We start from the raw sequence: 20,410 nt of genomic DNA on the forward strand, positions 1-20,410 counted from the left end.
TAGTGGGAGATGAGGCAAAGGGCTTATGTTTCGTTGATCTAGATGCATGTTAGAAGAGGAAGAGGAGGGAGAGTGACAACAAAATGTGAGGCAGAGAGAGAGGAGAAAAAGGATGTAGATGCAAAGTAACGCAAGATGAGGAAGATGAGGGAGAGTGACGACGAAAGATAAGGCAAAAGAAGAGGAGGAAGAGGACGAGGACGATGGCCACCCTACATTGTCCTGCATCTTCGTCGTCAGTGTCACTCTACATCTATGTCAACAGGAGGAGAAGCAAAAACCTTGCATCCCACCATCGCAAATGCCTCACATCTAACCAAAGCAGATGTAAAGTAGTATTGACGCAAATGCAATATGATACAAAGCAATCATTGTCCTTATCCTCTTCCTTTTCTGCCTTTGCCTCGTCTCACATCATCGCTCTCCATTCTTTTCCTTCTTTGATGCTGCTCTCAACCTATGTCGATAGGACATAAGGCCTTTACCTCACCTCCTATTAATGCAAATGTAGAGTGACCATCATTCTTATCCTCTTCCTCCTCTCCCTTTGCCTTAATTCCCGTCGCTACTCTCCCTTTTCCTCCTCCAAGGAGACTCTACAATTGTGTTAACGGGAAGTAAGGCATTTGCATTAGCACCGTGCCACACTGCTCTACATCTGTGTTAGCGAGACGTAAGACCTTTGCCTCACCTTCAATTAGTGTAAATATCTCATATAGGATGTTAAAATTATATTTTTGCTTATCATTTTTATATCATGTGTTATTTAAGTGTTGTATCTTCCATTGATAAAGATAATAACATTTAGAGTAAATGAGATTAAATGTTTCATAATTCTAATATAAATTTTTTAAGTTCGAATCGAGATGTTAAAAATATCTAACTATAAAAGACATTATATAATTAGTCCCTTTATATGTATTCCCCTTTGCTCTTGCTTTTGTTGAATTTTTTTTTTATCCTCGTCTTCAAGACTAAAAAAATCATGGGGGCCTTTTATCGCAGGCCAGATACGGGGTAATTCCACGGAGGTGTTCGTACGTTGAATCCTTCTTGGCCCACGGAGCTCAGTGGATGTAGGCCCGAGTTAGTTATTCGGCCTTGCAATAATAAGCCCATGCATGAAGTTAGATGGGCCTTAACAGAGCCCATGGAATGTGAATACTACCACTGAGCTGATGAAAAATTTGGCCCAAAACCAGAATGCATTTTAGCTTCTTCTCTCCACATTTTACTTCTACGCAGAAAAATCACAAGAAAATTAAGCTATCAATTTTTCCCTTTCTCGCTGCTTACCTCCAACTAAAATTGCTATGCACGACACATCGGTTACATCCCATGGCTTACATTTGTTGGCTGCTAACGTCTCCTCACTCCGCTGAGTGAAGGAAATACCATACATATGATGGCAAGCGGAGAGATCAAAATGGTACTGCCACTTACTGCACACATCTGGAATAGAGGTATATGAACTTGACTACAGAAACTGTAGGATACTCAATAAAAGTTTCCACAAATTGTGCCTCCTCTTTCTCGAGATCTTACTTGCTGTTCTTGGGTTCCATCCATCCTTTATATTCCCTTTACTTTTCATACGACTAATAGTTCAGATGTAACGGAAAGCTAACTGCATGCTATTTGTTTGGAATTCCCCAATCCATCTCCCTGCAGCTTTGAACCAGAAGATAATGTCCTTGGAGGTCACAAGATCTTTGGATGGAAGGACATCTGTTGAATACCTCAGAGGTCACAGAAGATAATGTCCTTAGCGTAAGATGAATACCAGAAGCTGCTTAAAGACGTTGCCTTTAACTGGTGCAATTATCCATATCTTTAACTGGTGCTTAAAGATGAATACCTCAGAGGTCACACCTTTAACTGGTGTGATCCACGAGTCAACACCAATGAGTCTTGACTTTGATCTCGCTCCAGAAACCATATCAGAGGAAGCCAAAGAAGATTCGTTTCCATCAAACAGAGACCACTATGGCAACTTTCCCACCCGTCTAATGTTGGCATTTGTGGCTGCAAAGATGGCTGAACTTCATATCCTTTGTGAACTTTCCCCATCAAGTACCGGCTTGCGCCTCCCACTTTCTTGAGACATTTCTAGTGCCTCTTTGGTTCCATCCCCCTTCTTTTTTCCCTTAACGATTTATATGACCAATAAGCTCAGATGTAACAGAAGGGAGCTGCCTCCATTTGTTTGGAGTTCCCTAATCCAACGGCATGCAGCTCTGAAACAGAAGATATCAGAAAATATAGGATAAGTCAACTGAACTAGCAACACAGGGGTCTACTTTCCAAGTGTAGGATAAATACCAGCTTAAAAACACCCATGTAATCGAGAGCTCAGCACCAGTGAGTCTTGGCTATGAAATGGCTTCTGAAAATATATCAGATGGAGCTAAAAGGCATGAGAACCAAAAAAATCTATCCAGCAGTCTGCAACTAACAGACCACTATTATGGCAACTTTCCCACCCTCCTCAAGTTGGTATTTGTGCTTGCAAACATGGCTGAACTTCAAATCCTTTGAACTTTGCCCAAAGTACTGATCATTTACGAGGACACTTGTATTCTCCAAGTGTAGCAACTTGGAGATGAAGAGGAACTAGATAGACACGGCACCTGCAACTTGGTTCCATTCTGAGGCCAAAAAACTACACTTTCTGTAAGTTATTTGTGCCAAACACTCTGGAACAATATACATTTTTTGACTTGTTCCACCCGATAAAATTGCATCGATTTAACATTCAGTGTGGTGTCATGAAAAATGCGTGGAACTCAAGTTATCTGTGATCTCTTTTGTCCGAGATTGTGATCGTAATAAAGTTCATATTTCCGCCGGAGCTTGGTTCTGGCATTCTGCACTTATTGATCTGAGTATTTCTTCTAATCTTGAGGGGAATCACACCTTAGATCGCTTCAGATACACCATAACTCCAATGCTTGTTACTGCAATGGTTCCTGCTAAAATTCCAGCTCTAAGTGATGTCCATTCATTTCTCTGCATTGTGGAAATACCTGACTTTGAACTTAGAATTATCTTATTGGTCCCTGGGTCATCAATGTGCAGCCTTAAAACCTGAATAATCAAACGGTACAAGAAATGAGAAAGCCTCACTTACCAATTTCATTGAACAGATCCAATTTAAAGTGAGAAGCAACTGTTAGTGCTCAGTACTAAAGCACTAGTGGAAGAACAAAAATTTTATTCTACAAGAAGCAGCACCAGACTCGCATCATCAATGAAGTCATTGTTTAGACTTTAGAGTATCAGGACTGACCAACTTCCTTCCCTTCCTAATGTCCAATAATCTTTATTTGCAATAAATGAAGGAACTATCACTCTTAAATCTAAATCAGCAAAGATATGCCAAACACAGTTAGCAGACTGATTCCCTTTTATTACTTAAGCAATGGCATTCCACATATACAAATGTCACATTAAACTATCTAAGAAAAGAGTATCGCAGAGCTGGACTAATATGGATATTTATGTCAATACAAAGTCACCATGAGAGAAAATACGATGTATTGGGACATGCAAGTACACTTAAATACATGAGAAAAAGATCCAATAAATGAGTATAATTTCTTAAATGAAAGACAGAATATGCTACCACAGGTTGGTGATCAATATAGTATTCAAATAATTCTACAGATCTTTATCATTTGAGAAGATGGACCCAGATCTTTATCACTAGAAACTAATGAAACTTGACCCTAAAGAAGCCAAAAATATTGACAACATCGAAACTGCTAAAGTTGTCACAAACTGAACATAAAAGTAAAGTCCTTAGAATCAAATACACCATATTAAATGCATTGCTCTGAGGTTTCAGGTTTTGTTTCCATGATAATGTTGATGATTTGATCAGAGAAGAAGAAACAATTACCTTCCATCCAGTTAATTTTGCATGGTTTATTGCTCCAACAAGATCATCGTCAGAGGAGAGTAGAACTTTATCTCCTTCAGTGTCTTCATACTCCATCATACGCAATGATCAAATCTCAGACCAGCAAAAGGGTTGTAACATTATGCATAAAAACAAACTTACAAAGAGTTTAATTCTGCATTTATCACCATCAAGCCCAAGTCTCTGAGTTACAGCCGATACAAGCTCAACTAGAGTCTTCGTACCTAACAAGAGAAAAGGGCATACACAACGATCACATATTTGATGTTTGTCAGGAGTGGAGTAATAACCCTACTTCTGATAAAAAATAATCTTTATTGTACTTACCACATTTGAATCTATGCATATGTCCCTTTTGGTCTTTAAACTTGAAGGCAAATGAATTTCCAAAGAGAGGAGGATACATATTCTTGGCCTCTGCATCCTCTGATGTCATCACAGCAGATAGCTCACTGGCAAAGAGAAAGTTGGATTCTTATTTAGCCTGCCTACTAGGAAAATCCAACTTGACAAGGAACCAAGAAGATACCTATGTGTATCATATTCCTGATATCCTGTTTCCAGAGCAGAAGCAGAATCCAAGAACTTCTGCTTCACAATGTCTACCATGCCATTTATAGCTCCAGTATCTCCTTCAACCTACAAGTGGATAAAGTTCTTTTAAGTTAGCACAAAAGAGTATTTTGGTCAAGATAAAGATACTGCTACCATATCAGAAATCATGTTATGATAAACACCAGGAGACACTAAAACTCTTGTACATGTTCTGCATAAACGTGGAACATTAAAGAAATACCTTGCTTCAATACATGCATGTGAGCAACTTGACTGTTGATAACAAGGTCTTTGGATCAAATCTTATCAAGATGATTTACCACTCGAAAAGAAGACATGTATATTATGCATGCTTAGTATAAATCAGTAATTAATATAAAAAATCTAAACCTAGATTTTGAAAGATTTTTAATATGACAAACAATAAGATATGACTGAGATGCTAGTCACTGTCTACCTCCTTTACCCCTGTTTAATGTAGAACCATTGCCTCAAGAGAACAATTTTCAGACATGACAGAGGTGACATGGCACAAAACTTAAAGCCTTGAGCCAATTTCCTAGGATTTTACCGTTTATGAGATTCTGTATCTGCATCAATACCCAGTGTCCAATTATCTGGTATATTTACTCTTGGTGAACTGGAGTGTACAGGTAACAAACCATCAGGATTAAGGTCTTGCTGGCACCTAGTATGTATGGTTGGCACGGTATCCATGCAACATAAGAAGCAAAAAAGAGCATTTTTAATTCTTAATTTCTTTGCACCAAGTTTCAGAAGCCTGAATTTGCAAGGCTATGCATTTGCATTCCAGACATGAAGATATCTCAGAATTTTATTGTTATAGAGAAGGTTATTACATGAAAATAAATCCAGATCCCAACCATTCAATTTAAGTCAACTAAAAGTTAGCAGTCTAGTATAGAAATAAAAAAAATTAAACAAATTTAATTATTTTGGACACAAGATTAGAGAGGTATAACTTGGTGACACTTACCATCAGGATCACAGCACTGGTTACTTGAAGAACATCCAAACAAGCAACAACATGATCTTCTGTGATATAAGCAGGTTAGATAGATGAAGCAAAGAAATTCATCATCGATGAAAAGCAAAAGCAAATTACCTCTGCTTAGCACTGGAAGATATAAAAAATTACTGTCACGCATTAGATGCAATGCCTCAAGAATAGTCATCTCCATTGTAGCACACTCAGTGTTTGCAGTCATTACCTTTGCATCTCAAAAATAACTCATGGTTAGTAAATATCCAGATTTCGGGGAACAAAATCAGAAGCAATAAAAATATCATATAAGAAAAGATAACAGAACACAATTCAATATTAAGTCACAGTTAAATGTCACTTAATCAAAATTTAATACTATACTTTGACTTTTCCAGACAACTTAGAGAACTTATTTCATACCTCATACATGAGCTATACGATCATCTAAAGAAAGAACTTTGCAAAATGAGTTCAGCAGAAGATACCTTTTCTAATGGAGTCAGTTCGGGAGAAAGATGTTGAGCAACTACACACATAACCACATACTTTGAGCTGCAATATGTTGCATTTGGGCAGACATCAATAATCACTATGAAGCAGTGGCAGTACTACAGCAAGCGAGCTTCAAATGCAAAAGAAAGAAAGAAAGAAAGAAAATCCAAGAAAGGAACATACGTTAGAACCCCTTGAAGCCCGTTTCTGGTTGCAACAATGACTGAGTCAACTTGGAATTCAAGCATCTTTTTTGTGGCAACATAGACAGAATCTGAAGGAGATACTAGCACAACCCTGAATTTAGAGATAATTAGAAAGCATATAAAACCACATTCTTGCTAAAACATATGGCATCAAACAATTGTTGTGATTCACCAAGCGCTACATATTTCTGAAAAAAATGCAACTATACCTCACATTCTCTGAGATGATAGTTGACAGAACAGGATTACATATATTTTGGTGAAGAGCTTCAGTGAATGTATAAGGAATTGCAGCCAGGAACAAATTCATAAAGTTACTAAATTCAAGGACTGATAACAAATTTGTTCGGGATTAATCGAAGTTCCATCTTTCTCTGTTCACCAATAAAATGATTCAAGGACTAAATTATATAGAGATTAATCTTAAAAGAGCCAAACAGTCTTTTACTTGACATAGGAGCTGATGATTAAGTCTGCTAGTTTGAATATGATAGTTAAAAGGCTTTCCAAGACATAACAAAAAAGGAGCTACGAGATATTCTACTTCCCTACATACAATAATCGTTTTATGGTTAGTATACCATCAAAATGAATTATTAGCACCGTCTAGTATCAGTCTATACTAGAGAGGTTAGAACTCATCTCATCCTTTTTCATTGTATAATCACATTTCTGTCTTTACTGGCAAGTAAATATGGTGTGCGCAAAAGATATTATGCTATGAATGCCGCAAGCCATCCTATTCTAATCCACAAAGTAAATCTGCTGACCTGAAAATTTACTTTCCATTTGACTTTCAAGACCCTTGAGTGCAGCTGTTATAGCATTGCCTTGCTCCATAGCCCTTTCCATTCTTGAAATAGCATCAAACAGGCACTTAGCAATGTTCAACATGGCAATAACCTCACCATTTTCTACAACTGGAAGGTGCTTAAATTTTCCTATAGAAATGAAATATGGAAAGGAAAAGGATTAAGTATCATGATGGAATACTTATTGTAATAGCTAAGAAAAAAATTATAATACACTTGGGTCCATGAGCTTGATACTAAATTTTGAATTGATCAAAAAGATGTAAAATACTATGACGCGTAACAAAATTGTTTTGTACAGCAGAACATGTCTCCAAACCCACAGCGTCTCATGACATTATCTGAAAATTGCTTACAGGGTTCAAGGGTTTCAACCTTTCAATCAGAAACCAAAGCCATCACTAACAGAACTGTCATGGTTTTGTCAATGCAAGAGTCTCACAGGTTTCAAGAGATTCTGAGTCAGAGAAAAAAGAAAGTTCTCAACTGGAAAACTGATTCTTGCAACAAAACCTCTTGCTTCAACCTTTTATTGACAGTGGCAGCATCTAAATTCTTCTAATTCCATCACATAACTATGAAATTTAAAGCCAACTATTATACTGCAGATAAATCCACAGAAGGCCTTTGGTAGATTAATCAGGGATCTTAATACTATTCATATAGAGTGAGTTTGGCTAGTCATATATTTGGATGCAACTTTTCAAGTAACAACAACAAAGAACAAGCCAATGTATTTTAAACATCTAGGCGGTCAAGCAAAGTAAAACTTATTATGTTGTTTTCTTGTACGTTTCCTATGACAATTTACGGAATTGTCAGCAAGCATCCTGCCAAAGATTCTGCAGAAATTAAGTTAAAGATCCAACAAGAAAGGGGTACCTTGAATCATCTTCTGCAATGCCTCGATGGCCAGCGTATCTGCCATGACGAACGTTGGGTTCCTAGTCATAATATTTGAAATGATCGTCTTCTCTGGGTCCAAACCCTCTGCTACAACCCTCGTCGCTACATCCTATCCGGAAAATAACACCAGAAAAAGAACGCAGCCAATCAACCTCAACTCACGAGATAGCGCAATCATGTAAAGAGAAATGAGACAACCTTAGCGGTCACAATACCAGAGAGAAACTCATTGGCATCCGTCAGCAGAACGGCATCTACCCTACGAGCAGCCAATCTCCGGCACGCCTCGGAAACCATCGTCCCCTCGGAGATGATCAGGGCTTTCGACAACCTCAGCCTCTTCACCCTCCTCTCCCCCCTGTTCCAACTCGATCATCAACGGAGATGATTGATCAAGAATCAGCAGATCAACGAGCAATAAAGACGATGCTTACGAGGCTCGGTTAGTAGACGCGGGTTTGGAGAAGCTCCCCTAGGGTGAATTGCCGCCGCTGCCGCTCCTTCCCGGAACCGGGATCTGCACACGGTGCGCGACGTCGGTGGCCATCGCAGCGGAAACCCTACGAATTGGGGCGGAGAAAGATGAGAACGGAAGAGAGAGAAGAGAGTCGAAAGGCGGGCAGTTTTGGGTTCGACTCGTCTCCTATTTAAACAGCCACTCCCTCGCTCCTCCATCTCGACCCCAAAATAACGGTTCGCGATCATTATACCGGCCGGTATTATGACTCAAGCGAAACGTGTTATATATGAGGCGGACCGTTACAACGGCTATTATTTTGACTTCAGTCAAACAAGTTGGAGATTATTGACCGTATATTTTGACTTCACTTCAGTGAGACACGTTATAGTGTCGGACACGATTTACATGCATGAGTGAGTTGCATTTACGTTCTGAAAGATATGATTACCATAGATTAACGTATCATACGTGACGTGTTATCGTCCACAGTATGCCCCAAAACTTGTCATTACTATAGATTAAACTTGTTATCAGATCATTCAAGAAACGCATGAATGACAAACATGGAATGTGATCACGTAACAAATCACTTCAATCATACAATAAATAAAGAAGGCGATCATGCAATCAATTCCTTTCATCATCATGTAACAAATCGGGAAGGTGACTATTCAAACATAAGAAATGAATCGAATGTAATGATCATCGAGAAATCCTTTGACACAATTACAAATCTAGCCATTAAGAAATAGATTTCAATTATGATTTTATTTGATTCTTAAATAGTTCATCGAATCGAGCCTTTCAAAATACATGAATTTTCAGTCCGATCATTCAATGAATCCCTCTAATCGTATAACGAATGAATCTATCTAATCATGCAACAAATAAGGAAGATTGTAATTGTACATCTACTATCAATTCCTTTTATTATGTAACAAATCAGGAGAGTGAATATAATCACCTTCAAGTATTTATTACAGTCCCTATGATTATGAAATCTAGTCGAGTAGATCTTTCGTCACGCAACAAATTAATCAAAATTTATGTAATAATAATAATAATATTATTATTATTGTAGCTTTCATTGCAAAGATCAATGAGGCTAAATTGGTCAGGCCGACTTGCGTTCTACGCGGGCCAAGACAGGATTCAGGGACTCCCCACTCCCCACTCACACAGAAAGGCGATCCTACCTGAAAGCATTGTACGAGAGTGGATCAGAACCGTCCATTTTCTTTGTTATCCATTATCTGTGATTACCCGGGTGGGTCTGCTGGGTCCCAGTGGCTGCCAGTTATACTTGTACAGAGGAGGTAGGTGAGACGAGTAGGTAGCAAAGAGTATTAGGAAATCGCGACGGTTCGGAGCTCCCCGCCAATTCACTACCGATACATTCTACGGATCCATCCTATTCCCGCCCGCTCGCGTGCCTTTACCTCCCAAAAGCGCCGCAAGTCTTCGAATAAACCTCCCTTCAACCCCGCATTCTTTGCTTCCTTGTTCCTCACGCCTCCTCTGCTGCTGCTTCGTTCGAGCTCTCGAACGACGGCCTCCCTTTCGGCTTCCGTCGATAGCTGTTCTCGGCAAGGGGCCTTGTTCTTCCGGTGGTGTTCGTGCGTGGATTCGGTGGCGTGGGTGGATGATGGAGAAGTACGAGCTGGTGAAGGACATCGGATCGGGCAACTTTGGGGTCGCGCGGTTGATGAGGAACAAGGACACGGGCGAGCTTGTTGCCATGAAGTACATCCCCCGAGGCCCCAAGGTTCGATCTTTGCTTCCGTTTTCTTCTTCCGGTATGGTGCCGATCGAATCCCCTGATTGCGGTGTCGTTCCGTCCCATTACGGGTGTCGCAGATCAACGAGAACGTTGCGCGGGAGATAATCAACCAGCGGTCGCTGAGTCATCCCAACATCATCCGTTTCAAAGAGGTCGAATTTTCGAGCGCTAGAAAGCCCTAATCGCGTCGCCTTAAGAGGGTTCGGGTAGTCAATTTGGCTCGTTGTTCGTTTGACCGCAGGTGATGCTGACGCCCACGCATCTGGCAATCGTGTTGGAATACGCCGCCGGCGGAGAGCTCTTCGACCGCATCTGCCACGCCGGAAGATTCAGCGAAGATGAGGTTTCACTTTCTTCCTCAATGTTTCCTCCGTTTTCTTTTGGTAGCAAGCTCTCAATTTCTTCAACACAGTCTCCCAAATCGCTTTCTTAACCTTCAGCTGCGGCGTATGCAGGCGAGATATTTCTTTCAGCAGCTCATCTCTGGCGTCAGCTACTGCCATTTCATGGTAAAACCTCCCCTCAAAATCACATTTTCAGTCCAAAAAAAAGTAATCTTTCTACGAGATCGTACGACGATTACAATTGTTCCAGCAAATCTGCCACCGGGATCTGAAACTGGAGAACACCTTGCTCGACGGCAGCCCGGCGCCGCGCCTCAAGATCTGCGACTTCGGTTACTCCAAGGTTACCGATCCTTCTTTCGTCTCCTAATCCATTTCCGAGTCAATGGCAATTCCTCTATCCAACAAAACTGTGCCTTTTTGTCTTCATGTGCGCGTGAAACAGTCGTCGCTGCTTCACTCCCGCCCCAAGTCGACGGTGGGCACGCCCGCATACATCGCCCCCGAAGTCCTCTCGCGGCGTGAGTACGATGGCAAGGTCAGCCCCGCATCCATTCCTCTCTCTCCTTCCTCTCTCTTCCTCCGCGTTCTGCTTTCCATCTCGAAGGGGCCCCGAGGGGATGCGGACGACGACTCGCTGCGGCGCGTACACACCGGAGAATCATCAGTAAAGATGATCTTGTTGCGGACGACGTCCACCCGGCTGCGTGGGGCCCCGGTGGTGGTTGGTGCAGAGCTGTGCTTGGAATTTTTAGGAGACAGAACATGGTGATCGTGACTTGCATTGAAGACGAAGCATAATCGCATTGGGTTCGCTTGACCATTAATCTATCTTTTGATGCTCCCTTTTTTGTTCTCTGTGCTGCAGTTCTCCTCTGTAAGCTGATTCTAATTAGTGTATTTAATGGTGCAGATGGCTGATGTGTGGTCCTGTGGGGTTACTCTGTACGTGATGCTCGTGGGAGCATATCCCTTTGAAGACCCAGAAGACACCAAGAATTTTAGGAAAACCATGACGGTAGTGGTTATAGCTCTTATCCTCTCCTCCATCGTCTCCTCCTTCGATGTTCTCATGTCTTGTTTGGACCGCAGAGGATCATGTCAGTGCAGTACACAATACCAGAGTACGTCCATATTTCAAAGGATTGCAGGCAACTGCTCTCCGGGATCTTTATGGCCGACCCATCGAAGGTAGTTTGGTCCTCCAAAGCCTCACGGTAGAATCTGATTCAGATGTTACCGTAATGGATTGACTTGCTGCTGTTTTATCCAGAGGATAACGATTAGGGAGATAAGGCACCACCCCTGGTTCTTGAAGAACTTGCCCAGGTCGCTGACCGAAGCAGCACAAGCTATATACTACAAGAGGGACAACACTGCGCCTACCTTCTCTCTTCAGAGTGTGGATGAGATAATGAAGATTGTTGAGGAGGCAAGGATAACTCCGGGCTCGCCTGCTCCGGCAGCAGGCTTTGCCTGGGCCAAGGAGGACGAGCTGGAGGAAGGCAAGCACGAGAACCAAGAGACTGGAGTGGAAGAAGAGGAAGACGATGATGAGTACGATAAGAGGGTCAAGGAAGTCCATGCCTGTGGAGAGTATCCAATCAACTGACGGCAGCAACTCATCTTATCTTATCTTACTATATATACATATATATATATATATATATATATATACAGATATTGGATTTCCCAATTAAACTTATTGGAATTCCTGCTGGTTATAGAATATAAGGAGGATGTTTGTATACTCGATACTTGGATTATGAAAGCCAATGTAATTGTCTTTTCTTGTAACATAGAAATTTGCCTGAAGCAAGTGATCTCTAAAGGTGTTTATTTGGGAGGTGGATGTGTAGGTTTTGAGCATCTCACAGCCAGCTGCTACTCATCAGATATCTTGTTGAAACTGTGATGGTGGATGGTAAGTTCTCAACATCCCACAGCTAGCAGATGTACTCATTAGAAGTCTTGCCTGTGTCAGTCAATGAAAAGCAAGCAGGAGGAATGCCTAAAGACAAGCATGTGAAGAGCAAATGAGACTTGATGTTTGTAGACACACTGGAAACAAGGTTGTAGCACATCAACATCATATGTAGGTGAAGTTGCAGCCCAAACATCAGTTATAGATTGAGCTACTTCTGTCAACAGTACTACATGAAGGCCTTTAGGTGAGCTGAACGAGTGAGAGAGAGACGATCATCACTTCTTTTTGGTTCTTCTACCTTTTGAGACAATCTTGGTTATCAATCCATGATTGAAAGAGAGCTCATCGGAGAACATGGAATCGCACGATTCATGAGTTCTATTACATTCTTTGTTTTCAGAAACCTAAAGCTAAATCTAATGGTAGTTGCGCTGTCCTTATTCTCCTCCTACATGCGTCAGCCATTTTACTGCACGCACAAAGCTTCACGGAGCAGGCACGTACGGGCATGCAAGGAGAGACGGCAAAGGCAAGGCTCAGACCACGCATGCGTCGCCCACCAAGTCTTACCCATGCCAAGCCCCTGTTGCTCGACAGTGCCAGCTTTGGTGGTGAAGAGGCAGAAGAAGACAGATGAGCTGCTGCAGAATTATCATGGCCAGCGACGATGACTGACGCAGACAGCTCGGCCTTCAAATCTACAACACATGTATGCTATTGCTTTGCTGATCAGAATACCCATGGATGAGTTCCTTATCCAGCTGTGAGTGGGATGAGTTCTTCATCAGACGCTCCTCCATACGATAGTAGAGAAGCTTTGCTTATTTGAATCCGCATCATAAAACAATTATTGAGTCTAAACTCAATCAAGTCTCTGAAAAGGAATTGATTCAGATGCTAGTAAAAACATAGTTCACATTTGGCTACACTATGCTGAAGTCTACTTTTAAGCCCCAAAAGAGAAGGATTGTTGTGCCAGAGTCAGAGAGGAATGGATTGGTGAGTGAAAAGATGAGCACGAAGATGGATCAAAGTTGATGCTCGTGGAGTAAAATAATCAAACACCTTGCTGTTCATCTTAGAATAAGAATGTGGATAAAGGTGGAGCAATCTGGAGTTGACCGGCAGATGAGTATTCTGCTGCCTGGCATCGCATTAACGGGAGGTCAGTCGGCAAGAGACGGAATGTTCTTGCGGAATCGAGATGTCTTTGAAGGAAGAGATGGTTATCATCAGCATTAGATGCTCCATCTGACGCCCACCTGCAATGGCGTGGCTGCCCATGTCGCCTGGCGGTAGGTTAGGAAGCAGCAGCAGTCATACAATTTGATGGTGCCCTCCTCATCACTTTCCTAATCGTCATCAAACAATTCAGCACCACTTGTCTCAGTCCTTTGGGGAAGCAGATGAAGTGAAAGAGACAGACATGCATGGAGTCATCTTTTTGACCAGTAAGTAGTGATCCATACACACACTATTTTTGCCTAAAAATACTATATATATATATATATATATATATATATATATATATATGCATCAGCTTCTGGCCGCCTACAAGAAGGCGGCTCGGCAGCAGAGTCGGTGGCGATTCCGCAGACACATATTTGAGGAAACGTCTCAGAGAAAATCTCTGCAAAGATGAGCAGCAGACTCGTCCACCACAGCAGCAGCAGGAAAAAGGAGGAGGGGTTAGCCCTTCTTCTCCATCGTCGGCCTCCAAGTCCGTGAGGGGGACCAGCAGCCTCCAATTGCAACAGCGGCCGTCGAGCGTCCTGCCTCCGGCTGCAATGTGGGCGGTTGCCCCAAATAACGGAGCTGGGCTCCGTTCTGGATGCTCCCCGTCACGGCAGGATCAGCGGGCCCAAGCACCACTACAGTTCATGCCACAGCCAACGAGCGGCCTGGTGGCGCAGCATCCTGGGCTGAGCACGTCGGAGACTAATCGGCGGATGCTCGCGGCATTCAATGCTTATCGTAGAGCTGGTGGCCGGAGCATGAATTCTGAGCACCACCAGCCGATGAATCACCATTACCTAGTCCAACCCCCTACCTGTCATCAACAAGGTGCAGACAGCAGAGAAGGCCACCAAACCAGCTCAGAGTTTGCAGTGTCAAAAGAAGATTATCTGTTCAGGAACGAATATTTCAGCTTGTCAATGAATCTCTTCTTGGTTCTTTTCCTTCTGTGCATCCAAGTGGTTCCACCTTCTCATCCCTGCATTCATATGGTGTATCTTCTTTTCTATGTTCACGTTCATGAGGGTCTCCATCTCCAATGATTACAGTATTCTGAGCCACCCGATTGGTTATAATCCTATTGCATGGAGATTAATGACAAGAATTATGTACACTAAGTTCAAATTGGCTTCAAAAATCAAAACAATGCTATTAGTGATTTGATTGATAAACCAAGAAAGATACACATATAGAAAGATGTTGTAATGTTGTAATTTCATGTTCATTGGCTTGGACTAATGTACAATCTTCATTCTTGCTGAGAACTTGGTATTTTACATTGTAGTTATTAAAAGCTTGCAGATATATTGGTTTCTTTCTTATTTATATTGTAATAATATTAGTGTTCAATTATAGAATTCATTTATACAATACTCAGTTCTTCATTTGAGTTTTCTTAAGATCTTAAGCTTTTGGAACTGTTGGTAACTAATCAATCAGACATTTATCAGCAGCATTGGCAGTGTCTGAAATCTAAGTTATAGAAAGGATGTTTAGGTTTGTCATGTGAAGCTGTTCTGTGATGATGAAGAACATTTACCAAAAGATACAGCACTGCTGGATGGATAATAATCTTCTTCCTCGAAGATTGCCAATAATTTCAAGTTTTGATCATAATGTGGACAGAGTTATGTTAGGTTATATGCAATGAAAGAAAAAAATATTATCTTTTTCTTTATTATAGAAGATTTCAGTATGATTAAGGGTTCATATTACCTATTCCTTAGAAATAATAGGCAGTAAACGATTGGAATCATCACCGACAAATGTTTCAGAAGGGACTGCCTCCCTGTTCTAATAAGAGATAATAATTATTGTTGTTCTTCCAAGAAATTAAGCAGTCAGATGAGAGATTGATGTTATTCTACTGATGAATCTGCTTATCTAAACTCTTTGCAGATGAATCTGCAAGGACGACTACCGTGCACCAGATGATTGCATTCTCTAAATTCTTTCTTCTGTTTCCTTTCTGAAGTCGGAGGACCAAAAGATTACAATTCATTGGAGGCAGCAAAGACTAACAAATCCACTGCTAGAGCAATTCAGAAGAGGTAAATGATCTCTAGTTGGTGCTTGATGCATATATCCTGAATGAATCAGATTTTTGATGTATCTGCTGTTCCTTCCTAGAATCATTCCCAGCAGGTGATAGTTATGTACCAGTGATGGTGTTTAATCAAAAATGAGATCCATGACATATCCTTTTCTCTCTTCTGAAGGCAACTTAATGTTTGCGAAACAAAGTTTTTTTCCCCTTTTAATTTTTTTGATGAATTATTAAAAATTTGAATTGTTGTCACTTGATAGCAGAAATTGGTGTTATCATTTCTGTTTACATATTGGAATAATTTACTTTCATTTGATGGAAATTGATAGGTATTGAAGTTCCTCAGTGGTTGCTGTGGTCAAGCAAGAAGATAAACAACAAAGCATGCAGAGAACTTTCAGCCTGTAAAATCTCTCCCTCTTCTCTTTCCTCCTTCCATCTGCCATCTCTTATTTCCTTCCTAGTGGCAACCATGAGTGGCTGCTCAAGGAAATTGCTGTGGTGCCTCCTCATTCTCTATCTTGTCCTTTATGTACAGTTCAAAAGTCCTCATCATGTGACGCAGCTTTTCTAATACCAACCACTAACTCAGGCTTAAGTTCCTTCTAATTAACATGAAAAGGTTTTTTTGCTCGAAAGGCAGATTGTGGCAGTAGAATCCATGGATGACACCTTCACGAATGTAAGTCAAACTTTTCTGATTCCTACTAATTTCTATCGGTTCGGGTTCTTCGTTAAATCTCCATCACCAAAATCATCTTAACATCTCTATCTTGAACCAATCCTGATACAAGCTTTGAGTCACAAAATTCATCTAATGTCACCTGTGCAGGGAAATGAAGATGTGGCTGCTCTAGATGGCATCGGTCGCAGTTCCAAGACCAGTATGCAAACCTTCACTATCTGTTTGTACATGTGCGACCAAGACCAGTACGCAAACCTTCACTATCTGTTTGTATATGATCAGTGATTCTAATGTAAAATCCCAATACTGACACAAAACTGAGGATCTTGCCTAGAACAGATGCATGCTATAGAGGCCATGTCTGCAATTAATGCAAAGATAATAAGAACAAAGAAGGCGTAACAATGGCACAGTTCAAGTAGCACTTCTTCATAGTAGTGCTGGCTTGAATTCTAAGTGAAAGATTAGGATGAAGAAGTAAATTGTAGGACAAAAGCAGTCTGCCTGCATAAGTTTTATGCCACACTGAGGGTAATGGGGTTAGCCATTCAAGCATTAAATATCTTAGACAGCAACCAATAGTTCTATCCTCACTTTCTTCTACCTTGTACTTCCCCAGAAACATGGGTTTGGTGATGAAGATCTTTCAACCCAAAAACCTTGGCTGGAAATGAGGGTTGGGAATGCACATGCCTGTGCTGTGATACACTCATGCATGAGGAGGCAGAGGTTGGTGGAGCTTTACAATATAATTGAGACCCATATCAGTCGGATTGGTTGGTGCGGTACCAAGTTTTTGGTTGATTCCTCATCTGGTAGGTTTCCACAATGAATGCCTTCTTTGTGTCTGGCCTATGATTGCAGCACTCGGTTTCAGAAAACAGATGAAGTTGGTGGATGCATTCTACATAGTCACATGTAACTCAACCACAGAGAATTGAACCCCTGGTGCATCTGGTAACCTGTCAACACTTGCATCAAACTGTGGCTGATCCAAGGAACAATGTTTTTGTACATCAGCAGGATCATTTATTTCCCAGTGTCAGCTTCTTGTCATGGATTGTTCTAACTTATCAACCTCATTAGCCTGCCTTCAATATAAGGTTGAGCTTGTGCAGGAGAAGCAATCTGAAAGATTCATCATGAGGGGCCTAAATCAGATGTGGCAGCAACCATCAGCTTAAGGTGGATTAGCACACAGCCTTTGCATATAGATAACCAAAACATCATTTGTTTCTCTTGATAACAACAATTTATTTTATGTTCCCCTGTGCAGTCCAAATCTTTTTCATGGAAATCAAAAGCAATCTCTTATTTATGCATGCACCCACCTGGTGTACAGTAGTTGAGGAGAAAATTTTGGTTGAGACCTTGTGTCATCAGCTGGTCTTCCCACAACAATTATCTGCTGCTACAATGACCAGTGCAGTGACAGTCAAGATATTCTAGTTGTCCTGGGAATGTGGGTATATAATCCATAAGCAGTCAACAACACAAACCAACCACAGTGATTAGGTGAGGTAGAACCAAAGCCCCAACAGTCCTCTCCTCTCTCTAGAAGCCCTCCAACCCCCAGCCTTCATTGTGATGAATTAGGCATGGTCCATTTGGATTGAGACCATTGGGGATGGTTCCATCAACTGGCATTCCTTTCCCATCTTTCCTTGTTTCTTTCAGTCCTACAGATTGAGAAGCTGGTGAATAAGTCAAGAAAAGGTGGCTAAGCTCTGGAAGGAAGTAAAGAAACTTCTGGTGCCCTTCCCTTCCTCTCTTAAGCTTATTAGGAAGGTCATGAATGAGCCACTTGGTTCAGAGTAAAAGCTGTCATCTTTTGAATCTTGTAGGGTCACATGTGCCAACTTTTCTTGTTTCCTTGAAGCTGGATCACAGTCCAATTGATGGATGGATATCTTCAGGGAGACTGGAAGAGTGTACTGGTGCAGATGGGCATTGAGTGAGTGCAAGTACACAACCTGCTGCTGGAGTCAAGACTCTGGAACATCTCAACATATCTCTCATTACTTCCCTAACCTGTTGATTGTTCTTGTCACCCCATCTTTCTTCTCTTCTAACTTTCTAAGATGCTTGATTGCCTGGCCAGTATGCAACAGTGACTGGTAGGTGAAAAGTATAATAATGACCATGACATTGTGTTTCTGCCCCTGCTTATTTCTAGAGAGACAAAACAGACATTGTTTCCATGTGTGTACTGCATGCAACAGGTGTAATCTATGATGAAATCATTGAGGATGATTTACACATGTTTAATCATTAAGATTAGTGGCAATGGAGGTGAGCCAATTCTCATCAGAGGCACATAAAATGAAGAGAAATATAGATGAAAAACTTGACCAGGATGAACAAATTGGACATGATGACAACCATGATTAGAAGAGAAAAGCTGTCATTAATAAGCCTATGACAAAATGGTACCCTAATTTATTGCATGAGATGAGTACTCTGGCAAATGTCTTCCCTTGCATTCATGAAGAGTCCAAGGATGGGAGAGAGCATGAAGAAAGATGGGAGATATAGAAGATGTGTATACAAACTATGAAGTAAAATACCAAACACTTTTCTTTTGTGTATAAAAGGTGATCTTTGTCTGCCACATTAAGTTTATCATAAGGATCCATTAATAGTGTTACTAATCATTTATGTTAATTCCAACTAGATATTAGAGAACTGGCTATCTCTATCCATGATGATGCACAATAAATTTTTATTTGAGATAAATACCATGGAAGCTTAATGTTGGCAAACATGAACCTAATACAGAATTGAAGCCAAGTTCAAAGTTGTTCATCCAACTTTAAACATCAATATCTCAGCCTACCCAAACAATATTTTTGTAATTTGAAAGAATTGATGAACAAAGTCACATCTTCATACACATGAATGCATAAAGAATGTTAGGAACACAAGCTTCTCACAAAAGTAAGTCATGGATGACTGCATTGGCTAAGACTGCCAATAAATAAGAATAAAGTAATTAGTAAAAAAAATTGAAGAAAAGCTCAACTTGTTCCACAAACAAAGAGGAGAAGGGTTGGTCACCAAATTGATGGATTCTCTCTCTCCACCCCTTTTGCTCCTCCTACACACATAAGTGAGGGTTTCTAGAACCTTTGTGAGATGGGCCATAAAAATATGCAGATTGCAACAAAATAATATTTTATTTACACACTGTGTTCTTTTCACATAGGCCATTGCTTTTTGTCTATTGACATCTCTATACAATCCTTTAGATTTCTATTAAATTTTAGCCCTTGCCTTTAACCTCCATTAGTTGGTTTAAGTACAAATCGAAATTCACTAAATATGAATTTAAATGATATTATCACAATGTGAATAAATCATTTTTTTTAATTTTTGGTTATAATATTCTTCATTCCTTTGATTAAATGTTCACTTTTTGATTGATCCTTTTTTTTTATTTTGTAACAAAAAAGAGGATGATTTCATTCATATATAGGAATTAAAAATTGATTAACAAATCAAATTCCATGAATATTAGTGTTTTTGAGGTGTTTGGTTGTCAGCATTAGAAGTGTAAATGCTAAAAGCAATAATTGCAAGTCATGTTGTAAACAGTGATAAAAGGAGAATTCATTAATAAATAGCTTAAATTTAAAGGATCAATATGCAAAAAAAGGCTTATAGGACAATTGCAGGTCATGTTGTAAATAGCGATAAAGCGATGATTTATTGATAATTAACTTAAAATTAAAGGACCAATATACAAAAACGCATTAAGAGAATCATGTTGTAAATAGTGATAAAACGAGGATTTATTGATAATTAGCTTAAAATTAAAGGACCAATATACAAAAACGCATTAAGAGAATCATGTTGTAAATAGTGATAAAACGAGGATTCATTGATAATTAGCTTACAATGTAAGGACCAATATGCAAAACAAACAGCCGCAAACCCAGACGTACAGGTAGACCTACCTAACGAATCCAACGCCCGGCTCTCTCTCTCTCTCTCTCTCACTCTCTCTCTCTCTGTGCTCGCACAAAACTCAGT

At 40.4% G+C, this 20,410-nt stretch overlaps 2 protein-coding genes and 1 long non-coding RNA gene across 6 annotated transcripts; 2 read left to right on the forward strand and 1 right to left on the reverse strand.

Annotated features, from left to right (window-relative positions):
• Positions 1-1,274: 1,274 nt before the first annotated feature.
• LOC135587053 (CBS domain-containing protein CBSCBSPB3-like) lies at positions 1,275-8,446 on the reverse strand. The gene is made up of 15 exons (XM_065110790.1): positions 8,423-8,446; positions 8,334-8,371; positions 8,098-8,257; positions 7,876-8,008; positions 6,952-7,122; positions 6,391-6,469; positions 6,159-6,272; positions 5,969-6,035; positions 5,604-5,709; positions 5,475-5,533; positions 4,452-4,561; positions 4,250-4,374; positions 4,064-4,146; positions 3,902-3,991; positions 1,275-3,087 (listed from the first exon to the last, which is right to left on the reverse strand). The coding sequence occupies exons 1-15, from the start codon at positions 8,444-8,446 to the stop codon at positions 2,911-2,913; spliced, it is 1,536 nt and encodes a 511-aa protein (XP_064966862.1). The 3' UTR covers positions 1,275-2,910.
• Positions 8,447-9,785: 1,339 nt separating this feature from the next.
• LOC135614492 (serine/threonine-protein kinase SAPK7-like) lies at positions 9,786-12,314 on the forward strand. Of its 2 annotated transcripts, none has more exons than XM_065111910.1 (9): positions 9,786-10,124; positions 10,217-10,291; positions 10,381-10,482; positions 10,580-10,648; positions 10,734-10,826; positions 10,929-11,021; positions 11,397-11,501; positions 11,576-11,674; positions 11,757-12,314. In XM_065111910.1, exons 1-9 carry the CDS (start codon positions 10,002-10,004, stop codon positions 12,093-12,095), a joined length of 1,098 nt encoding a protein of 365 aa, XP_064967982.1. In that variant the 5' UTR covers positions 9,786-10,001; the 3' UTR covers positions 12,096-12,314. The 2 variants fall into 2 exon arrangements, with proteins under 2 accessions (XP_064967982.1, XP_064967983.1); XM_065111911.1 differs by having other exon boundaries at positions 10,595-10,648.
• A 1,177-nt stretch (positions 12,315-13,491) lies between these two features.
• Positions 13,492-18,586, forward strand: LOC135614493 (uncharacterized). 3 transcript variants are annotated; one of them, XR_010487561.1, is made up of 6 exons: positions 13,492-15,697; positions 16,023-16,375; positions 16,526-16,623; positions 16,718-16,909; positions 16,998-17,563; positions 17,655-18,586. It is a non-coding gene; the product is annotated as an uncharacterized LOC135614493 (long non-coding RNA). The 3 variants fall into 3 exon arrangements; XR_010487560.1 differs by having other exon boundaries at positions 13,493-15,697; positions 16,023-16,097; positions 16,232-16,375; positions 16,526-16,909; XR_010487559.1 differs by having other exon boundaries at positions 13,493-15,697; positions 16,526-16,909.
• The last annotated feature ends 1,824 nt before the right edge of the window (positions 18,587-20,410 follow it).

Source organism: Musa acuminata, chromosome BXJ2-6 (genome assembly GCF_036884655.1).
Source record: "Musa acuminata AAA Group cultivar baxijiao chromosome BXJ2-6, Cavendish_Baxijiao_AAA, whole genome shotgun sequence".
Lineage (NCBI taxonomy): Eukaryota > Viridiplantae > Streptophyta > Magnoliopsida > Zingiberales > Musaceae > Musa > Musa acuminata.

Coding starts and splice junctions, on each gene's coding strand:
- LOC135587053 (XM_065110790.1), bottom strand. CDS start 8,446: ATGGCCACCGACGTCGCGCACCGT. Junction 6,470..6,951: donor AATGGAAAGTAAATTTTCAG/GTCAGCAGATTT, acceptor TCCTGGCTGCAA/TTCCTTATACATTCACTGAA. Junction 6,273..6,390: donor ATCATCTCAGAGAATGTGAG/GTATAGTTGCAT, acceptor CTCTAAATTCAG/GGTTGTGCTAGTATCTCCTT.
- LOC135614492 (XM_065111910.1), top strand. CDS start 10,002: ATGATGGAGAAGTACGAGCTGGTGAAGGACATCGGATCGGGCAACTTT. Junction 10,827..10,928: donor GCGACTTCGGTTACTCCAAG/GTTACCGATCCT, acceptor CGCGTGAAACAG/TCGTCGCTGCTTCACTCCCG. Junction 11,022..11,396: donor GGCGTGAGTACGATGGCAAG/GTCAGCCCCGCA, acceptor TTAATGGTGCAG/ATGGCTGATGTGTGGTCCTG.